Raw genomic sequence first — 22884 nt, 5'->3', positions numbered from 1 at the left:
ATGCAACTCAAAGGTTCATGTATTATCTTTACATACGGCTCAAGTACTCGTGTATAAATGAACACATCCTTCAACTTACCTTAAACTGTAATCATTTCTGTCATCCAAAAATCTTTGGACATACAAGGGTATATTCTAGGTAATTTTCCAATTTAACGTATCCAACATTACATTTTTAAAGAGAATGTAGATAATTAATGCAGAATCGGTCAATTTTAAATATTATTCTAAGTCATCGGAAATGCTTTACTTTTTAGCTTCCTTTACCCGAAGAGTCAAGAGAGCTTTTCTTGTGACGTTGCGTCCGGGGTTTGTCGTCGTCCATATAATTGATACTCTATAATTCTTAATCACACCAAAAATCATTGATTAAAAATTCAATTTCAAACTAAAATCACGTAAATCCTATAAAAAATATTTCCATTCTCAATTTTATGTAATCGGCATTTTTACAAATCACCTTCTTCTAGTATACGAAAGTAAACAGAAAAGATGTTATGTATTAATTATGATACAAATAAAAATCAGAACACATGTACCTAAGAACTCAAAGAGAAGAAACAATGCTTTAATTGTTAATCTTCATTTAAAAGTCACAGTGAGTTTGTTTTATAACCATGATGATAGAGCAAATTGTTATCGAAACAAATCTAAACCTATTTTTTTCATATATTTATTCACTCATTATATGTTTTACTGTACATATAAATGTACTGTACATGTTTAAACAGTTGACTACTGCTCTATATACCCTGGTGGATAGTTTATTGTCATGTGTGACGGACAACTTGGTGTTTTACAACACTTCCCCAGGAGCTGGAGGATTTAATGTACAATTCCTTGGTAGGTTCCACTGGGTACACCTGTAACAAAATTGACAACATATCACATCATGCATGTAATATATTTCTTGAACAAATATGACGATTAAAGCCTGTCCAGACCTGTATAAAGTTGTAATTTAAAAAAGGGCAATCTACCATACAGGCAGACTTGTCATCCTTTCCTCCCCAATCAGGAAAAAAGGACAAACACTCTGTTTGTATTGGAGATTGATAACAGGGTTGGGTGTAGAAGTGAAATTATTATTAAACTTTACAATAAACTATGGTGAATTGTAAATAACATATGTTATAATTTCATGGTTGGTTGCAATCACGACATTTAAGTATTTTTGCTTAAATATCAATCTCAGTTATTACTGTCTAAAACGTATTTTCACCTGTGTAATGGACATGTTTATCATAAGTATAATAGACACGCCTACATGTATATGAAAAAGAGAAGATATATTTTCTAAATCATTTCTTTACCAACAAAGATCTAAATGGCGTCAACTTATGCAACATCCTTCATCATTAATTAGTTCAGTCAAAAATACCTCTTTATTTCAAAGACCAGTCTGTACCAATCATTTCTAATACCAATACCAAACCGATTGCAAATCAAATTTTCAATTACAAACACGTTTTGCAGGATCTCAATATTGACGACTTCATGTCTTAACCTCCTGATTGCACTTGTGCTAGTTACCGATTCACATATAATTCGTCTGGCCACGTTATTACTGGTATTTCTTGCGAAATGCGTTGTCCAAAGGTCCGAAATATCGTGAATCTAAATCTATCAATTGTAAATACAACTTCAAAATCTGATGGATTCAGTTACGGATTATGCCACGCAATGGACTAAGCGCGAGAAGGAAGAAGTATATACTCTTTCCGAACGGATTAAGGCTGTGAGGTCGTTACCCAGCTAACACATAATATTTTCATGATATTATTGACTGGTTATAGATATGTTTGTCAAAAATATTTACCAAAATATATTTTATAGATATTTTTTTTTGCATCAGAAATTATGCAAGAATGATATTTTAACAATAATATTTCATCCCAATGTTTGATTGCTAATATAAAAACATTTTTTGTAAATATTTTTTTATAATAAATAATTATAAGTAAAATATTCTTTGCTGATGTTTTTAAAACGTTAAATAGACATTTTTATAAATGAGAACAATTGTATGTCGAGGAGACATTTCTTCGCAATATTCAATCAATATCTGATGGAAATTTTTATATAACATTTAATATATATATTTTTTAGATGTGTAAAAGAAATATTTATAAAACATTTTTGATTTACATCTATGTAAAGCATAGGTTTGATGTATAATACAATATCTTTTTGATGTAACATCAATATACTTTTCTTGTCCTAATTAAAAATATAGAAATGGTAATATCTAACGAATATTAGAATAACATTATAACAATATATTTTTTCGTTTTTATTTAGAAAATATTAGTTAAAGACTGTTTCATAAACGTTTTAAGATAATATGTTTAAAAGATATTTGTAAGATGTGTGCTAGAAATTTTCTCCAAATGTTTGTTTGTGATAATTGAGTAAAGCACATGTTTGATATGAAAAAAAGAAATATTTTATAAACATATTTACATAATATTTTTAATTGATATTTGTAAGATGTTCGACAAATGTTTTTCTTATGTTTGTTAGTGATATTTGTGTGAAGCCCATGATGTTTAATATGAAAAAGGAAATATTTTTTTATATAATTTTTTAATCAGATTGACATGAATGTCTACTCATTTTTGATAGCAAAGTCTTAACAAATCTAATCTAACTTAGATAAAAATTCAAATCAAGTCAAAAGAAAAATTATCTAGCGAATAACGATTGTGTTTGAAGAGCATTGAGGACTCAGTAAAAAATCAAAATCATAAAACCATACCAAATAGGACTACGATAATCTGTGCCTAGAACAAGAAAATTCTTTGTATTTTGCCTAATTCAAAGTTTTTTACACAGTGTTTATAAAAAAATATCATTGATATTTCATGCCAATAAAGAAATATAAGCCAACATTGTGCCAAAAATATGCCAACGTATTAGGTACTTATCTCCCCCCTTTATACCACATACTTGAAAATTATATCATTCCAATGTTCTAACAAAAAAATGTGCTCTTCCATCTCTTTATCTAACATTTTTAAATCTGTGTAGTCATTTAAATGTATTTACCTAAATGATTGAATGATTTTATGCACAAACAAAAAATATTTAAAACCAGCCCAAAACAACAAATACAATTTGAATCAACTGATTATTGACACGAGTGGACAGCTTCTTACTCTCCAATTGACGTTGTGAATATACTGATTATATATAATAAAATACCTATCAGTAGAATATCTGAGGTGATTTATAATCTTTTAATTCAATGCATCAACTTATTATAAAAATGGGAATATAGTTATTTAAATCAATCATTTGATAGACATCAAGAAAACATATCCTAGACATAAGAAGAATATTTAAAAATAATGCTCTTTAAACATTTAGAACAAATATTTCCAGAAAATATGCTATTTACATGAGTACAGCTAGACATATCACGTCAAAAAACAGATGCTACCTGGGTAATGCAAATCGGAATTAAGAAACTGATCAAACGTCAATCTTTAAAGACCCAAATGTTGACTAGCACTTGTCCTACCACTATGACAAATATGTTGTTGTCCCCGCAGACAAAGCCCCAAACAACATCGTTTTTATGTGTAAAACTCATTATATCAACTGCTTGATAAATGAATTAGGTATTTACAATTCACTTGGAAACTCAGCATATACCCTCACGACAATTTTGGATCCTCAATGCTCTTTAAATTTGTACTTGTTTAGCTTTATAAATATTTTGATATGAGTGTCACTGATGAGTTACATGAATGTAGACCAAACGCGCGTCTGGCGTACTAAATTATAATCCTGGTACATTTGTTAACTAATTACCGAAGAGGAAATCCTGGATAATCATATGTTTGTTCTATGTTCCTTTAGAATTTTAACCAAAGATGAAGGACTGGATCTTCCATCACTGTATTGGATAACTAAACTACATAAGTGTCCTTACAAAAAACAGTATATTGGTGGGTCTTCCAAGTGCTCCACGGAACCTCTTTCTAAATTATTAACATTTATCTTATCAACAATCAAAGCCGGGCTTCAAAGTTATGTGAAACTGCCTATTCTAGAGGTGGCGTGAATCAGATGTGGATAATAAAACATACCAAAGATCTTTTAGATTACAAATGCATATACAATCTAAGATTCTTTCATCTTGCAAAAGTATCAAATCATTTGACTTTTCTATATATGACACAAGTATTGATTTCCCCCATTTCAAACTAAAGGACGGATTGAAAGAGTTGGTATTTCTATGTTTCATAAATAGAATGACCCATGTAGATACAAGTATCGTGTCTTAGGGACGAATAAATTCTTATTTGTGAAGGATCACTCTAAAAAAATTCTCTGAAATCCCGGTTTTAAAAACACGCAATCCCGAGGTCCCGAATTTAAATGGATTTAAGTCCCGACAACCCGAAATTCGAAGAAAGAATTCCCGGATCCCGATAGGGCCAATTCCGAAATCCCGAGCTTTAAAACACCCGACCGCAGAGTCCCGATAACGGTCATATCCCCTCCGAAATGGAATTGAAACAAATGAGACGCCAATGGTTTCACAATACATGGTTTATAATCGTTGCTCATTCATTGATACATTGAAGATCATTGCTACATTGACTATTGTTGCCTGAGATCAATTATCAGCATTTGTATTAAAGACTGAACATCCTCTGGGGTCTTTGTCTGTAATAACCGTTTCTGATTGTATTTTATCAACGAGCCGTATAGCAAGTTTAGCAAACATAACACAGTCTGTACGGTAACACACAGTAGTTATAGTTTACCTCTTAGACTACATCATTTGAATACTATTGAATAGTTAAATAATTAGCAATCATATCATGTCACACTTCCTTTTTTTTTTTTTTTTTTTTTTTTTAAACCTTTCTTAAATTTACCGAACATGCGCAGTAAGTTGCAAGATAGCTGTATCCTTACATTGAGTGACATCTGTAAAATCCTTTAGGTCCATCTTCACATATACAATTGTAATCACAGCCATCAGTAAAGTGTTCGCCTTCCTGGTAAACATTTCCCTTGTAAAAACAGCCGCTTGCCTGTACTGTATAAAATAGAATTAAGCCGAAAGGAAGCATTATTGGAATTTATTCTAAAATTGAAATGACAACGATATACAACTTCGAGACCTGAAAATAACTATCAACCGTACAATCACCATTTGTTATCAGCTCTTTGGTCGGGTTGTTGTCTTTTGGACTTATTCCACCTTTCCATTCAAAATGTTAATCATATATGTTGGTGAGGGAGACCATACGATGATAGAGGAATTTTTTGTTAATCTATCAATAGTGACTGTTTTTGGAAAGATGACTGCCTCTAAAAACTGACATTTTTTCCGGTGTTGAATATTAAAAATAGTTTTATTATGTTACTTGAAAAAATTCAATGTTATTCACAATTGATATGACTTATCACCGAATTTTTAATTGTCATTAGGAAAATAAAAGGGGTGATGAGGATATTCTGTAGTTACTTACTTCTGTATCACCAATGTAACATTGAAAATGGAAATGGGGAATGTGTCAAAGAGACAACAACCCGACCATAGAACAGACATCAGCAGAAAGTCACAAGCGAGAAACTCCAGTACCCGGATGCGTCCTTCAGCTTGCCCCCTTAGTTCAAGTTGGTGCTACTGTTGCCTTATTAGTATTTATCTAATACGTGATTTTTCTTATTTTAATTCTTAATCTATTGGTCATTTTCTTTTCACAATAATAACATCCGTCGTCGAATTTTGACGTGCGTTGTTTGATTGCAATGTTATACCGGCTGGTAAAATATCTCCAACGTTTTGTTTGGAGTGAGAGTGTCAACCGTTATTGTTGCATTTATGCCAGTAAAAAAACATAACATGGATTTAAGGGAAGTGCCATTAATTCGGAAAATGTTAGACAAAGCAAGTAGTGCATATTTTAAACAATATAATTTAAACGTGTAGATAATTTTAAGTATCATTATAAACTCTTTTTGAAGAATTCTTATATGAAAAAAAAAATGGAAACGAAATATTAATAGAAGGACTTTTTGTCGTATTACTGAGATCAGGAGTACCTGTCTTCATACTGCATTGATCCAGCTGTGAGCTTTGCTGTGCAAGTGTAGGTGTTTTTTTATGAATTTTAACTCAAGTCAGAAATTAAGGCATAGTTTTTGACAAGTTTGAACGTAAGACAAAAAAGATGTTTATGTTTGAAATTTCAAAATATATTAAAGAATATGTAGAAAGCAACGAGTCACTTTATTTGTAGTTTATTCCTGAGTCTGGTAAGAATACAATATTATTGTCGATGTTTTTGTATTTTTTGGCACGCGACCTTTCTTGAACACTTTTGAATTATCATTATCAGATGATTACAACTTTGATAAAAATAATAAGAATTTTCTACCCCAGGAAGAAATAACCTTTAAGTTAGCTATATTTGACAATATATCTGGGAACATAAGATTTTCAATGCACACCAACTGCGTAGTGTAAAAATAACTAGAACAAATAAATGAATAAATAAAATTGAAATATTACATTTAGATTAAACATAAGTAACCATGATATCTAACGTTCGTTTGAAATGATAACCTACACAAATATAAAACTAAATAACATACCGGGGGTACTTGTATTAAGTATGTTATGTGTGGGATCACTGCAAGAATTACAAGTTACAGGGCAGAACTTCTTTAGTGTGGGAAAAGAACACACATTCTGATTACAGTTAAACACACTCTCGTCTTGACACGGTTCTAAAACAGAAGAAACTGAAGTATTGATACATTGTTTAAAGCTCAAATACTAAAGAAAACCAATTAGTTTGTGCAATTTGTTAATCATAAATGTAGTTAAACGACGATTTTGTGTGTACATTTTTTTGCTGTATTAAAACAAGTACAAACAGAATACTGTAGGCAAACGACTTTAATGTTGCTTCAAAGGACAAAAATTATGAAACACTTTCGGATTATAAGAGAAATAATGTAGTTGCATCTATTTCATTTGAATATGAACATTAAGACGTGTTTGTGTCAGGAGCTAGATATAGCATAGATCGAGTGAACGAGTCGCGAACTATAGCTTTTTGAAAATAGAACAAGAACATAAAGAAGATCTCAACACGTATAGTAAGTTATCACAACCCTGACAAAAGTATTTAAACCCTTATATTTATATATAGAACTAACTATATTGTGTAGATAATTAAGAAATGATATAAAAGAGGGACGAAAGACACCAATAGGACAGTCAAACTCGTAAATCTAAAACAAACTGACAACGCCATGGCTAAAAAAGAAAAAGACAAACAGAAAAACAATAGTACACATGACACAACATAGAAAACTAAAGAATAAACAACACGAAACCCACCAAAAACTAGGGGTGATCTCAGGTGCTCCGGAAGGGTAAGCAGATCCTGCTCCACATGCGGCACCCGTCGTGTTGCTTATGTGATTACAAATCCGGTTAAGTATGCAAATACATGCATGTAAAGTTTTCTATCATTATTAATCTTTCGACTTTTTTTCAATTTTATCGCTGCGTTGAACAATGCTAAAATTTATAACATCTTTGAATAACTTACTGCATATACCACATGTGAGAGGACAGTACTTCTTGAGATCTGTATGGCTGCAGACATGTGAGTCCTGACAATCAATGAATGAAGCGTCAGTACAGTTGGAATGAGAATCAGCCGAAACTGTAAAAAAAACAAGAATTATTTTTAAAAAAGATATCCGACGTATTTAAATTTGAGTATATGTTTAAAACTATCATTTCGATAACCTTCAGAAGCACAATGACTTAATGATGCAGGACCTCTTTAATAAAATCTCCATCTGAATGTAACTACAAGAAATTCTTTACTCAGTCTGGTTATATATTAAGGCAATAATATATAAGAATATTGTGATGACACCTAAAAATGTTATTTGTCAAAAAATCCAGTGCAAATAACAAGAAACAAATATACATTTACTACTTTTTACATTAAACTTAATTCATGGTTAACAAAGCTAGACACTATTGGTAGTATAGGTAGTATCTTTCTGTTTACATTCACCAAAATCCCGCGGAAATCTCACATGCGTAGTGCGTTCTAAAAGTTATGTACGTTTGTACAACATAGTTTACATTACAAATTATATAATTTTCCCGCATAAACAGCTGTCATGGATATAAAGAGTTATTGGAGAAACAATTATTTTAATAAGAATATAAATCTTTGTAAGATCTAGTTCAAATATTTATAGTTTTTCACTTGCTTTCCATCACGATATAATTTTCGAGACGTTTTTTCAAACACAACCAAATCACCCACCATGATAGCATTTTGTCCAATCACAGAAATGATTTTCGAGCATGCGTATTCTGTTGTTATAGTTAAGCGTCCTTAAGTTCAAAGGGCACAAACCGAAACGATAACGACTACGTCGGAAAAACCTTCATAAATGTTATGCGTCCGAAGCGCATTTCTGGATTCACCTAAATCAGGAACGATAAAAGCTGAGTATTTGAAAGCCAATAGTGTATAAGAACCTAAAGACAATATCAAGACGATAAACAACATTGTGGTATAGCAATATAGAAATACTCCTTTTTGGCAGTCAAATCACATATTACGGGGCGCCGAATGGGACTCTTGTGGTTTTGTACTCAAAATTCAATTTTGTACGGACAAAAGTGACTTTTGTTCAACAAAAATGAGTTCTGTTTAACAAAATTTGTATCATACTACAAATTTGAAATTTTGTCATACAAAATTATCTATCAGCGGACAAAAGTCACTTTTGTCATGACAAAATTCATTTTTGTTACACAGACTTGACTTTTGTTACCTAATTTGAAAATTGAGCGACAAAAGTCAATTTTGTATTTAAATTAGTTTAATTTGGTTTCTGTGAACTAATTTGGATACAAAATTGACTTTTGTTACACAAAATTGACTTTTGTTACACAAAATTGACTTTTGTTACACAAAATTGACTTTTGTTACACAAAATTGACTTTTGTTACACAAAATTGACTTTTGTTACACAAAATTGACTTTTGTCTCAACAAAATTGACAAAATTAACTTTTGTCTCAACAAAATTGACAAAATTGAATTTTGTCTCAACAAAATTAACAAAATTGAATTTTGTCTCAACAAAATTGACAAAATTGAATTTTGTCTCAACAAAATTGACAAAATTGAATTTTGTCTCAACAAAATTAACAAAATTGATTTTTGTCTCACGAAAGTCAATTTTGTCTCACGAAAGTCAATTTTGTCTCATAAAAGTCAATTTTGTTGTTACAAAATTGAATTTTGTCATCACAAAAATGAATTTTGTCGTCACAAAATTGACTTTTGTCTCAACAAAATTGACAAAATTGACTTTTGTCTCAACAAAATTAACAAAATTGACTTGTCTCAACAAAATTTACAAAATTGACTTTTGTCTCAACAAAATTAACAAAATTGACTTTTGTCTCAACAAAAATGACAAAATTGAATTTTGTCTCAACAAAAATGACAAAATTGAATTTTGTCTCAACAAAATTGACAAAATTGAATTTTGTCTCTCAAAAGTCAATTTTGTCTCACAAAAGTCAATTTTGTCTCACAAAAGTCAATTTTGTCTCACAAAAGTTAATTTTGTTTCACAACAGTCAATTTTGTCTCACAAAATTGAATCTTACCGTACACAATTGACTTTTGTGATTAAATTTCCATATCAGGTAACAAAAGTCAATTTTGTATGCAAATATGTTTATATTTGCATACCTTTAAGACAAAATTGACTTTTGTCATGACAAATATGAATTTTGTCTACAAAAATGAATTTTGTCATGACAAAAATGAATTTTGTCTACACAAATGAATTTTGTCATCACAAAATTGAAGTTCTCACAAAACAAATCTGTAGCACATAGTTTTGTAAGACAAAAATGATTTTGTTATGACAGAATTGAATTTTGTACAAAACCACAAGAGTCCCATTCGGCGCCCCGTACATATAGCCTTATCTTGAATTCAAAATAGTCCCAATTAGTCATTTTAGTATCACATTAAGTAATTATATCTGCAGATCACCTATTTCTGTCAATATAGCGGAATTATTAATAATTGGCAAACAAGCCGAAGGTTATTGACCTATCTTACCGAGTTTAACCGATTGTTTTCATTTGTTGGTGCAATCCATTTTATAAACGGAATAGATAGTGACGTGTTTTCTAAGCTACCCACATCCAGTCTGTACATACACAATACGCAAAAGTCATTCAATTTAACAAACATTCCTCAATACCACTCGACCTGTAGCTTTGTTGGCGGGAAATACTTTGTTACCCATGTTCGATCGTTTGTTCCCCATAAGTGTGACGAACAATAATACGATTTTTCGCAGAATACGGCCATTTGAATTTAGAAGGTTTCCTACTTAGTTTCCAAATAACAAGCTTTCTCTTATGGTTGGGGCCTGTTATCTATTTCTCGAATGAATAGATAATTCTCGTATCACACTGTCCGGAGTGTGATACGAAAAAGTGATACGAAAAATGCGTTAATTTGATTGGCCAACGAAACCTCCTGAAACGATATTGCGGCATTTTCATTGGCTATTCTTTAGGTCATTGTTGACAGTTAAAGGTCACAATGATGTACATTTCCTCCATTGCAACGGAGATAAACGATTTCTTCAATAATATAGAAAATACGCACACTTTTCACCTTATTATATATTCTTATTCAAATATTATTACATTCTGAAGCGCACAAAATGTTTCAAAAAGTCTTATGTTGAAGATTGACGACGAACAGGACATATGACGTCACAATGCAGTTATGTTCAAGCGACTGGGTCGACGTTTCGCGGATTTTTTTTTATTAAGCACAAAAAGCATGTTTACCATAAGAGAAATAGGTTTCACAACTCGGGAGAATTAGATATCGTTTGATATCAACTCTCTTTATTTAATTTAAATAGTAATAACAAACTCGCCACAGGCTCGTTTATTATTATATTGAAATTAAATAACTCGAGTTGATATCAAGCGATATCAAATTCTCACTCGTTATGAAACCTATAATTTCATAATATTTAATGACATAAGTATACATTAATCTATATTATAATAATCCCCTATCAGTATTTACTAAGGTTATGAAAAGCTCGTCATTGTTATCATTATTAAAGGAACCAAAAGAGTAAAAATAATATATTGGTCTTGTTTTCAAGATATAAGCCATAGATTTTCCATAGCTTTATCATTGACATGTTTAAGTGCTCAAAAACTATTAAAAAATAACAAGAAGTGTACAAGAGTTTTACAAATGGCTTTTAATTATACAGATTTAAGATTTATAAAAAGAAAAATGAGGATCAATAGGCATTTTTTTTAAGGCATTCGAATGGATAAAACCAGAATGTTCCGAAAATCTTACAAAAATACCAAAACATGACAAGCGAACATCCTTAAATGTACACGTCACGAAATTATGTATTTGATAGTACACTTAAGCTATTAACAATGATTAATGCGAGTGATTTTTGATACATTTGTCTTAATAACAGCGAATAGAATGTTGTTTTTTGTTCCAGTTTCCACAAGAAACACATGGTACATTCTTGTAACCTTAGTTACATATAAATATATACTGTGATAAGTACAAGAAAGTACATTTTGTTATGGTATGTTGTTGTTGATGGTGGTTTTCTAAGTATGATGAATCTGTATCATAGTAACAGCGTTGTTGTTGATGGTGGTTTTCTAAGTATGATGAATCTGTATCATAGTAACAGCGTTGTTGTTGATGGTGGTTTTCTAAGTATGATTTATCTGTATCATAGTAACAGCGTTGTTGTTTATTATTCTTCTCAGTATAATCATATGGCTAATGTTTGCAATAAGTACAATAGAGAGCAGCCGATAATGATAAGAGACAAAGGGAATAGTCAATATAGACCGTCTATAGAAACTCAGGGCAGTTTCAACAACTGTTTAGCTAGCTATAAAACCAGGTTTAATCCACCATATCTACATGAGAAAATACCTGTACCATGTAAAAAATATGGCCGTTGGTATCCATTCGTTTGGTATGTTTGAGATTTTAATTTGCCATTTAATTACGGATTTCCCCTTTTGAACTTACTTCGGCAGTTCGGTATATTTATTTTTACTCCTTCACCAAAATATTAATTTGTGGTATGATTTCGTGTGTTTTATATGAAAATGTCTGTTTCATGCGAATTTTGCATATTTCCACACCCTGCCTTGGAAATTCCTAATGATACTGTAAAAATAATTATTCACACATCTTTGAAATTTAACTGTAAATATTTTTACAATGTTGTCGTTATTTTACATGTAGACCGTACAACAATTCATTGTTTATAATTGAGCAGCGAAGACAAATGAAATTCACCTTACATTCTTTTATTGGAATAATTGTATGATTTATGATGTCAAATGCATCCACACGTTTTTCTTTATTGAATTCGTAATCACTAAATTAAGCGAATATACGCATTCACAATCGCCATGCTGACGTAGTAAATAAATACGTTTCTTTATATTAGCTTTCTGATCTTTTACCTGAATCACAAAAGGACTCTTGCACTCTCAAAATAATTTTAAACCTATTCGCGAAACTGCTACACCGACACTTAATTAACTGGACATCTAAACAAGGAAATGTACCTGTTTAACTCCGCCTCATTCTTCATTTGCTGTTCAATTTAATTTAAGGGAAATACATGTACAGTTTTAGTTTAAATATGATATGAAATATACAAACCTAAAGCACCTGCGGAAACTACTATAAACAAGAATACATATATAAGCGTCATGTTGTAACGAAATCCTGATTTGTCATTTAGATTATTAGTTCAGTCTATCAAATTTCTTATCTATAGAATTATATAATATGTAAACAGACGGTGCTCTCAGTAGCAAAGGTTAAGTTTTAAAGTATAACAGGCACGATTGACACCTACAGTTTATTAAAGAAACATTTTTTGTCGTATCAAAGATAAAATCATTTACGAATAACTTTATATCTACATTTTTTATTTAACGGTATAGGAATTGTTTTTAGGGCAAAGATCATTTCGCAGAAAGCAAAATTTACCGCAATCAATCTATTGCCGAATTCTTTTCTCTTCTACAAATATATATTATTATTATAATAACATAAACGGTACTAATGTTTCTGCACCAGTGTTTGATTATTTAGATTTTTAAATCTTTCATGGGCAATGTCTGCACACATGAAAATAGTGATTAACGCGTTTATGGGTATATTTTAGCACACTTTATACAGAGGTGTTACGAGTCCTTTGATTTAAAAGCTCAAACGAAAAATTCCATCGAAATATTTATGCTATCCACCTTAAACATGATAATGGAAAGGAGTTTCATTGATGGAAGAGAATCAATTTGGAACAAACTTATCGTACAACATTACAGGAATCAACAAAACAACAGAAACACTGATATGCAACAAAACACAAAGGACAATGCAACACACTCAGGAACGAACTGTAAGATGACAATTGTCTTTTTCCTGACTTGGTATATGACAATTTAAGATGGTGGGTTAAACTTTGCTTTAAAGCTAGCCAAACCTTTTACTTGTATGAGAATCGCATCAAATTCCATTATACTGACAACGATGTTTAAACAAAACAAACATGCACCAAAGGTAATGTCATAGATAGGGGTATACATGTAACAGTAACACGAATACCACTATTTAACACAGAACTAAGTTCAACTTCAAATTGAGGGATTAAAGTACAAAATGTAGAGAGTACAGTATTAAATCATTCGAGGTGCTGAGAAGGGTAAGAAGAGCATGATCGACATGTGACACCCGTATGATGCTCATATAAGTGCAAACCCGGTGATTCGTCTAACTTAGTAAATCTCATTTGGGATATAAGGAACCAGATTGTATGAATGTCAATTTCAACATATCAGTTGTCATCTGTAAAACAGATATTACATAATAGATCAACCATCTCGGGATGACAACCGAAAAGTTTACAATCATAGCCGTATAACTTAAGTATTTCTTAAACTTAGATTTCACTAAGAATTTCCTTAGTTTAGTAAACAAAGCGTTGTCTTATACTGATATGAGCCAATTGTTCATCATTATACTATGTTACGTTCTATTGAATCCGGAATCAATAGAACGTAACATAGTATAATGATGAACAATTGGCTCATATCAGTATAAGACAACGCTTTTTAAGGTTGATGTTTTGACGGATGAGCATTGCAGGAAAATATTTCGGTAAGCCAAGACTTTCCTCTACTTAATCTTTAATCATCTTTTAATGGGTGTAATATTTTCTGGATTCAACAATATGCTTTGAACTCTCAAAAACATGATCAAGGTTTCAGTGGCGTAGCACACGACTTAGAGTAGCACTGTAAGCAAATCATTTTACAAATCAAATCATTTTACAAAACACTTTTTTTCAATAAAATGTTTACTAATAGTTCAGCTTATTATGCGCTGACATCTCCCTTTCCAGACCCCTTGTTTACATTTGCTTATGGTTTGAAAAAAAAATATTTTGGTGTGAAATTAACATTTTTATCACTTCCCTTTTACAACAACAAAAAGGGGGAGGGTAGAATTTTTTTTCCAGTAATCCATATACAAACTATAGGGAATTTTTCAAAGGTCCTACAAATCTTTACTAAAACAAATTATTACAGTAAGTATATTCTCAACATATTAGCGGTAGCGTACATAGCAATATTATCGAAACCGCAATATATCTCATTGAATATAATTTTTATAAGGAAATATAAAAAGATAATTTGATACGAGTAAATAGCTTATATGATTTCATATAAATTCCGAATTCCATGGGTGTGTGGACTTCTGACTTCCGCAACAGTGATTCCATCGTCCAGTACGTTTGTGTCAACCATTTTCATAAGTATATTCGAAGTTTCTAGGTTACATCGATAATTTCCAATCTGTTTCAGGTAAATGCTTAAAAAACATTGATGATACTTGACTTTTTACAAACGCATAACTGATTTAAAGAGTTATCTCCCTGTACCAAGGTCTACCCCCTTAAAGTCATAACTAATTTGTTTTGTTTCAGCTGTAAGTGTAAACAAATATCGAGCAGATTAATGAAAAGATACATCACCTCTTCTGACAGATATACTCATAAAACTCTCAAAAAATAAAGAACGATAAATAAGTCGTTTTTTTTTAAAATTAAACGAAATTCGGACACACCAAGTTTTTGTAGTAAACCAAACCTTTTAAAATTTAAATTAAAGAAAAGAAAGTTGCAAATTTACTGTTTTTTTCTGTTGGTTTTCATTGTGTTTGTCTTCTTTTGAATTTAAAACAAGTTGTACTATGACAACAATACATGTAGCTATCGTTAAAATGTTTCAAGGTTAATGAAAACAAATATGAATTAAGACCTAGATGCTGGCATTGGAATGAATACATGTACCTATCTCTTTGGTAAAGAAGGAGCATATAGTAATTGCAGAAATAGGTCATCAATAAAAAGCAATTGACACGATAAAAAGAAATTACTAAACATATTAAAAAGGTAAGTGAATATCTTTGATATTGTCTTAAAAAAAATGAATAATGATGACGAAAGAAAAATTGGGTTTTTGCATCGTTAAATGCCTCTTAGATTTAAGTTCAGGGCCCGTATGCATAAAGCTACTTAAGTTAAGATTTTCCTTAGTAAACACGTATGTTAAGGGAACTCCGCCATTTTTATCTAAGTGATATGCACAAAAAATCTTAAACTAAGTATTTCTGAAGTAAAATCTTAGTTGTTTTAAGTCATGCCCACAAAACTTAAGTGGTATGCATAAAACTCCGTATACTAAGGAAACGCCTAAGGTACCTATAAGGCTACTTTAAATTTTCAAAACTAGTTAAAACTCAGTCGAAAGTTTGCGTTTTTGAAAGAACATAAATATAAATACAATTTGATGGATTAATATATATATCAGTAATAGAATACTAATTTTTTGATTATTTATTGCTAAATAAGTAGATATTAAAGATCATCGTTATTTTCTTCAAATCACGTACACTCAACCAATCAAGAGATAACAGTGGGTAGTTATATATACTACTTCCCAATCTCGTTATTACATGTATGTATACCGAAAAGTATCAGTTTTGACACACATGTAATTCATGGTACTATTTTTCTTTTGTTTGCTCTGTACGTGCACGTTTTTTTAAATTGAAAAAATACACCGCGCGGTATCAATTGTAACCGTTAGTTAAAACCGAATTAAGGAATGAAGAGAGAGCATGCAAAACCCCATTTTATATATGTGTGTGGGTGTTGTTTTTGTGTGTGTAATGGGGGAGGGGGTGTCATTTGAATTTTCAATTTAGTTTTATTCTAAAGATGAAAGGCATACTTACAATGTACAGGGACAAAATCGAAAAGTTTTAAGACCTACCCAGAGGTGGATTTCTTTCATAAGGGGGGAGCATGGACCTCTATTTTGTTGAAACAAATAGGTTAAATGTTTAGAATCACTGTTACGGCAGTCAGAAGTCCCCATGGAATTCGTCGGTTATATAAGGTATTAATGATACCTTACTCGTACTGAATAATTTTTTTTATATTGCCTTATATATATTCAGTGAGATATATTGCAATTTCGAAAATATTGCTAAGATGAGGAGAATATAAATTAGTTTTAGTAAAGATTGTAGGACTTTTGAAAAATATCCTAGTTTGTATATGGATTTCTGGAAAAAAATTCTACCCTCCCCCATTTTTTGTTGTAAAAGGGAAGTAATAAAATGTTAATTTCACATCAAAATAGATTTGTTTTAAACTATAAGCATATGTAAGGGGTCTGGAAAGAGAGATGTCAGCGCATAATAACCTGAACGATTAGTGAACATTTTATTGAAAAAAGTGCTATGTAAAATTATTTGTTAGCATATGCTTACAACGCTACACTCAGTCTTGTGCTATGCCTTGATAATGTTTTATTAAAGTTAAAAATATAGTGCTGTCTCCTGAAAATAGGACACCCATGAAAGATAATTAAAGATTAAGTAGAGGAAATTTTTTAATTACCGAAATATTTTTCTTCCAATGCTCATCTGTCAAAATATCAACCATAAAAATCCTTGTCTTATATACGCCAATTGTTCATCATGATACAGTACTATGATACTAACTATGTTACGTACTCATGATTGTTTTACATGCCTATATCAGTTTAACCCCAGCTCTTTTATAAAATAAAATCATGCATTGATCAATAAATTTAAATTATTGTAACAAACTTTTACACGAATGAGTACATGTCATCAGCTAATATATATCATACGGTAACTAGAGCAAGGTTCCGATTTAATTATTCCTTAGTTAAGTGAACACTTAAGTAAGATTATGCATACCATTTAAGAATTTGACTTAACTTAGGAAATTCTTAGTGAAACCTAAGTTTAAAGAATATTTATGTTAAGATGTTTTATGCATACGGCCCCAGATGTCTAAGGCCAGAGTTATCATCAAAACCATAATAATGTGTTTCGTGTTTGTTTTATATAATTAGCTGTTGTAGGGTCAGCTTTAAATGTTCTTATTTTAAATCTTGATCAATTTAATACTCATTCAGGGAGTGCTTCATCAATTGCAGATTCGGAATACAAAATGGATGAAAAATACAAGTCCGTGTTTAGATTATAATTATTTTAAATCTGATTTTGAAAAATTTGGGAATGCATAAGATTGGCCTCATGTTAACGTGGCAAGAATGTCCGGTATGGCAAGACCAATAGTGGAGAACTGGTTACATAGTGTTGGTTGCCCTGGTGTTATTTTGCCACTGACAATGCACTAAAACCTTACTTTATCAAGTTGTGGTTCATTTGTCGTATAATGGCAATGATATTTTTTTGAAATCATCTGGAAATGTCTAAAATAATGTTTATAATCAATAATTTAGAGCAGACAACTTCGTTTTTCTGATGTATTAATGACTTTGTGTGTTATTACTTTTTTTCGAATCTTATATGTCGAAATTATGACTAGTTCTGACTTCGGTAGTCAATTGTCCTAAAGTTTTATCTTGTTGGTAAGTTGCGGCCATTAATGACGATTTTATCTTTTTTTGTGTTTGTGTTATTCTTAAAACTATTATTAAACTTAAAAATAAATCTACCGACAAATCAAGTTTACCTCTAGCTATGAGCCATATATAGCCGACATTGCAGGTACTGTTTACTCTTTGTATAAACAATTGCTCTAATATGACAATTTTTATCAATTGTATGCGTTATCGACTGCATGTCTACATTTAAAAGATGAGTGGTTATTAGAGAAAAACATTTTAATTTGAAAAATGATGCATAAAACAAGATCTGCAATCAAATAAGTCAAATTGTCTAAATCTTTTGTCACTCTAAGTTTCAGCCTCATTTGACATTTAAAACAATCTATGCTTTTTGCTTATTTTCTTGAAAAGTATAATATTTAAATGAAAACAGTTGACATGGACAGCGATACACGAATTTAAAATGTCCACATTGATTAATTTTTCAGCCAACTCTACACAGGTTATTGTTCTTCAGTCATGAAAACTTTGTTAGATAAAGACACATATTAAATTTATCTGGGCCGTCAATTCATGTCTGTTTGACAAACGAATAAAAGTAACAAAGCTACTATTTTCTGTTCATCAAGTCAAAGTCACGAGAAACAGATCAGAGAAAAAAATTACCACACCAATTTTGAAACATAAACTTCAATGTTTCCGTAGCGTCATTTATTACATGTATTTATTTAAATATACATGAATATGTTTATGAATAAATTTGTTGACTATTCTTTGGAATATCCCTGTGGATACGTTATTTGTACGTATGAAGGACAACTTGGTGTATGACAACACTTTCCAGAAGCTGGAGGATCTAATGAACAAACACTTGGAAGGTTCCATTTGTAGCACCTGAAACAAAATGTACAACAAATATCATACAAATCAAGCAATACTTCTAGAATACACAATAGTGTATTGCAAATATTTTCGACATACTATTGGATGGTATATACCTAAATATATGCCTGTGTAAAGTTTGAATTCTAAGAAGGAATGGGTTTTATGATGTGTAAAACATAAATAATGGAAAAAACATTGCGTAAATTGCATGCGTCAAAGATCAAGTTTGTTCGTTCAGGTTATGTTTTGTTTTTCACATGGCTATATGATGAGTTTTGCGATTTCCTTTGATATTTTATAATGTGTCGATTTATTTAAGAATTGAATGCTTCTTTTTGTTACTTCATTGGGATGCAAAAGCGTTGACCGAAGTATATTTTGTATGAAGTGCTTCCGTGCTTTAATCTAAACACGTGCGCACGTATATATATGTTAAATGTTAACTTTGCTCATGCATTTCTCAAGCATGTTAAGAGAAATGCAATTCACACAGTAAAGAGATCATTTGTTCGACCAAGTTTGATTTTTCAGTATTTTACCAATGGAGGTCCAACATTGACCTATCAATAGTTTGTCTACTCTGGTGGGAAGCTTTCCCGCTTCAATCACACAACATCTCCTTATTTTAAAACTTTTTAACATTTTCTTTTTAAATTGAAATAATTACCTATGAGGTCATGAAAGTTACGACGTAATATATATTAGAAAAACAATACAATTTAAGCCGGATGTATGATTTATTTTCTATGGAAAGATTTGTGGTCTAAACGTAGATGTTGAGAATTGTTTTTAAAATCGTTTTTCTTAACACTGTCGTTTTTGGTTAGTCTGCACTGCACAAGAGGGAGCCATTGTAATATTTCCTACGTGTAAGCCAATCGAAATACGACTTATCAAAGTGAATGATAATAAAACTGAATGTCGCCCTCTTATTAACCAATTAAAATCAGACATGTGAACGTATTATTACATTAATTGTAAAATAGTTGTAACCTATATAGAAGCACCTTACTTTTCACGACAAACATATTTTCCTGTAGATGCATCTTCACAGACACATTTGTAAAGACATCCATCGTCAAAGTGATCATCTTGCTGATACGTCTTCCCCTTGTAAATACAACCGTTTACATGTGCTGAATAAACAAAATTGGGAAGAACGAAAATGAATAGAATTCTTCAATATAGTTTTTACAATTTAAAGGCTTTTAGGTGAAACTGGCTTCGGTAACTGAACGGTCTAAGAAGTTCATTTACAGTTTTAACTAGTTTATGAACCATGGTGTTGTAAGATCGAACGCAAATCGAGGTAAGTCACGTTCGACTCCCAACATTGACTTGATTTTCCAGGTTTCTTTCAGATGCTTCTCCTCAGCTCCCTTATGAAAATGACCGCCATGCTATAGTCATTAGAGCCGACGATGGCTTTATGCACATATAAATCATATACGTTGGTATGGGAGACTAAGTATTTTTTTTCCTTCCACTTTTCCATTGGTCCAGCAAGCCATCCTGATTTTGAACTGATTACTATTTTTTCTTCCGCAACTTTGATTTCTTATTGAAAGTTTTTGTTTCGCAGAAAATAACTTAGATATTTAGTTTATGATATTGAACAGTTTAACGGATTTTGAAACTGACTCTGTTTAAGTGTACAACTACAATGTAGTATGAATAAAACAACCTAAAGTGAATTAAAAGACTTATTCGGATGCGATAACAATTTTACTAATTGTATTACCTAAACACATATTAAACTAAATAACATACTTGATATTATATGTGAGGACTCACTACACGAATTACAAGTAACAGGACAGAATTTCTTCAGTGTTGGAAAGGAACACACGTTTTGATTACAGTTGAACACACTCTCGTCTTGACATGGTTCTAAAACAAAAGAAGAAAAAAAGAAATATTAATACACTGTTTTAAGGCTTTTCGCTACTATAAAAATAACAACAAGGTTCTTGTGAGACCTTTACATTGTATTATAAACGGGTACTGAATAACACAAAAAAAACAAGGTTTAAAACAGTCGGGGAAAAAAGGTAACGTCCGTATGAAAATTTGCCGGGAAATAATAGTTTCCACAATTGTAATACATTTAACATTTTTAGCATTGTTATTTTCAAAAACTATGACAAATAAACAAAGATTTTACAACAATTTTAAAGATGGCTTCTCCAACTATATGTAATATCTAATGTAAAGAAAAGTAGGCGATAGCGGCTTCTATTGTATAGGACTACAAGGACAAAAAACTGTAAGATTCCAAATATCTCACAACAATATAAAAAAAAAACAGCCAACATTTTTATTCTCAAATTTAGAAGGAAGAAAACAATAAATGCAGTTTGGTTATCACAAATGAATTTGTTGACTAGATGGTATTTACATATGTTTTTTTCTGCTAAAAACACACAAATAATTCCATAGATTACCAACGCCTTCAATGATGTTTCAACAAGGTATTGTTAATAATAAAACACTTTAGGATTCTGAATGAAATTATCAAGTAGTATTTATTTCTATTCATAAATAAATTAAAGTTAAGACGTTTGTTGTGCTACGAACTATATATCAACATATCTACACAATAACATGTTCAAGTGAATGAACCGATTACCGGATAAAAATAGAAAGAGAACACACAATAAAGCTCTAGAAGAACAATGTACTACATACTTACGGTTTCGTTGTCAATATAATCGAAATTGATCCAACTGTCGTACAAGTGAGAGGTTTAGCGCTTTAAAACCAGGTTCAGTCCACCGTTTGCCTGTGCAAAGTCAGGAATGTGACAGTTGTTTTGATGTATTTTATAATTTTATTTTGCCATTTGATTATATGGACTTTCCGTTTGGAATTTTCCTCGAAGTTCAGTAATTTTGTGATTTTACTTTTTACCATACTGGAACATACTTGTTTTGTTCGTTTCTGTGTGTGTTGCATTTTAACGTTGAGTCGTTTGTGTTTTCTCTTATTTTTGAGATAAGACGTGGCACGGTACTTGTCTATCCCAAATTCATGTATTTGGTTTTCATGTTATATTTGTTATTCTCGTGGTGTTTTGTCTGATGCTTGGTCCGTTTCTGTGTGTGTTGCGTTTCGGTGTTGTGTCGTTGTTCTCCTCTTATAGTTAATGCGTTTCCCTCGGTTTTGGTTTGTTACCCCGATTTTGTTTTTTGTCCATGGATTTATGGGTTATGAGAACAGCGGTATACTACTGTTGCCTTTATTTCAACAAACATGTTCATATATAGATTTTTTTTTATACTTTGTTGAGAAATATTAAAAGATATAAGATATGCATTCAAATACCTTGTCTGGTATCATTATAAACATGATAAATCTTTGGTTTAAAAACATTTAACCTAAGATGCAAGTCTAAAATTTATATTAAGACTAATCACACCTTAAGTTCACCATGTCGTTATAACTTCATACAACAACTTACTGCATATGCCACAGGTGAGAGGACAGTACTTCTTGAGATCTGTATGGCTGCAGACATGTGAATCTTTGCAATTTATAAATGTAGCGTCAGTACAGTTAGAAGGAGACCCAGCTGAAACAAGAAATAAACATACAATTTATATATAAAAAGCTATATAAATACTCCAAACTGGCAGTAATATGAAATTTTATTAAAAAATATAAACATACAATTTAACTGTTGAAACTTGTTCATTTATATGCCATAATGTAATTCAGAGGCCAAATATGACATGTGATGTAATTTATATGTAAGGGATCTGAGAAAAAGAGTTTATTAAGTATGAAATAACATATACACACCTGAAGCTGTAGTGACTACTATACACAAGACCAAATATATATACACCATGATTAGTCAAAATCCGGATGTGCAATTTAGAGTTTCACAGTCAACCTATATACAATTTCTTA

At 31.1% G+C, this 22884-nt stretch overlaps 2 protein-coding genes across 2 annotated transcripts; both read right to left on the bottom strand.

The window, feature by feature from the left end:
* Window positions 1-6592: 6592 nt before the first annotated feature.
* On the bottom strand, window positions 6593-12912 carry LOC134722892 (uncharacterized). Its single transcript, XM_063586526.1, has 3 exons — window positions 12788-12912; window positions 7590-7706; window positions 6593-6756 (listed from the first exon to the last, which is right to left on the bottom strand). Exons 1-3 carry the CDS (start codon window positions 12837-12839, stop codon window positions 6593-6595), a joined length of 333 nt encoding a protein of 110 aa, XP_063442596.1. The 5' UTR covers window positions 12840-12912.
* A 5635-nt stretch (window positions 12913-18547) lies between these two features.
* On the bottom strand, window positions 18548-22822 carry LOC134722891 (uncharacterized). Its single transcript, XM_063586525.1, has 5 exons — window positions 22774-22822; window positions 22433-22543; window positions 20743-20862; window positions 19985-20108; window positions 18548-18981 (listed from the first exon to the last, which is right to left on the bottom strand). Exons 1-5 carry the CDS (start codon window positions 22820-22822, stop codon window positions 18855-18857), a joined length of 531 nt encoding a protein of 176 aa, XP_063442595.1. The 3' UTR covers window positions 18548-18854.
* Window positions 22823-22884: the final 62 nt, after the last annotated feature.

The sequence above is a fragment of the Mytilus trossulus genome, chromosome 6, assembly GCF_036588685.1.
Source record: "Mytilus trossulus isolate FHL-02 chromosome 6, PNRI_Mtr1.1.1.hap1, whole genome shotgun sequence".
Lineage (NCBI taxonomy): Eukaryota > Metazoa > Mollusca > Bivalvia > Mytilida > Mytilidae > Mytilus > Mytilus trossulus.
The sequence above is the reverse complement of the archived record's forward strand: the minus strand, read 5'-3'. Positions and strand labels throughout refer to the sequence as shown.

Excerpts from the sequence above, each read along its gene's own strand:
- LOC134722892 (XM_063586526.1), bottom strand. The coding sequence starts at position 12,839 with ATGACGCTTATATATGTATTCTTGTTTATAGTAGTTTCCGCAGGTGCT. Across the intron at positions 7,707-12,787 it reads AGTTTCCGCAGGTGCTTTAG|TTTCGGCTGATTCTCATTCC; the intron begins GTTTGTATATTT and ends TTTTTTTTACAG. Across the intron at positions 6,757-7,589 it reads TCTCACATGTGGTATATGCA|AACCGTGTCAAGACGAGAGT; the intron begins GTAAGTTATTCA and ends CTTCTGTTTTAG.
- LOC134722891 (XM_063586525.1), bottom strand. The coding sequence starts at position 22,822 with ATGGTGTATATATATTTGGTCTTGTGTATAGTAGTCACTACAGCTTCA. Across the intron at positions 22,544-22,773 it reads AGTAGTCACTACAGCTTCAG|CTGGGTCTCCTTCTAACTGT; the intron begins GTGTGTATATGT and ends TTCTTGTTTCAG. Across the intron at positions 20,109-20,742 it reads GTCCTCACATATAATATCAA|CACATGTAAACGGTTGTATT; the intron begins GTATGTTATTTA and ends TTGTTTATTCAG.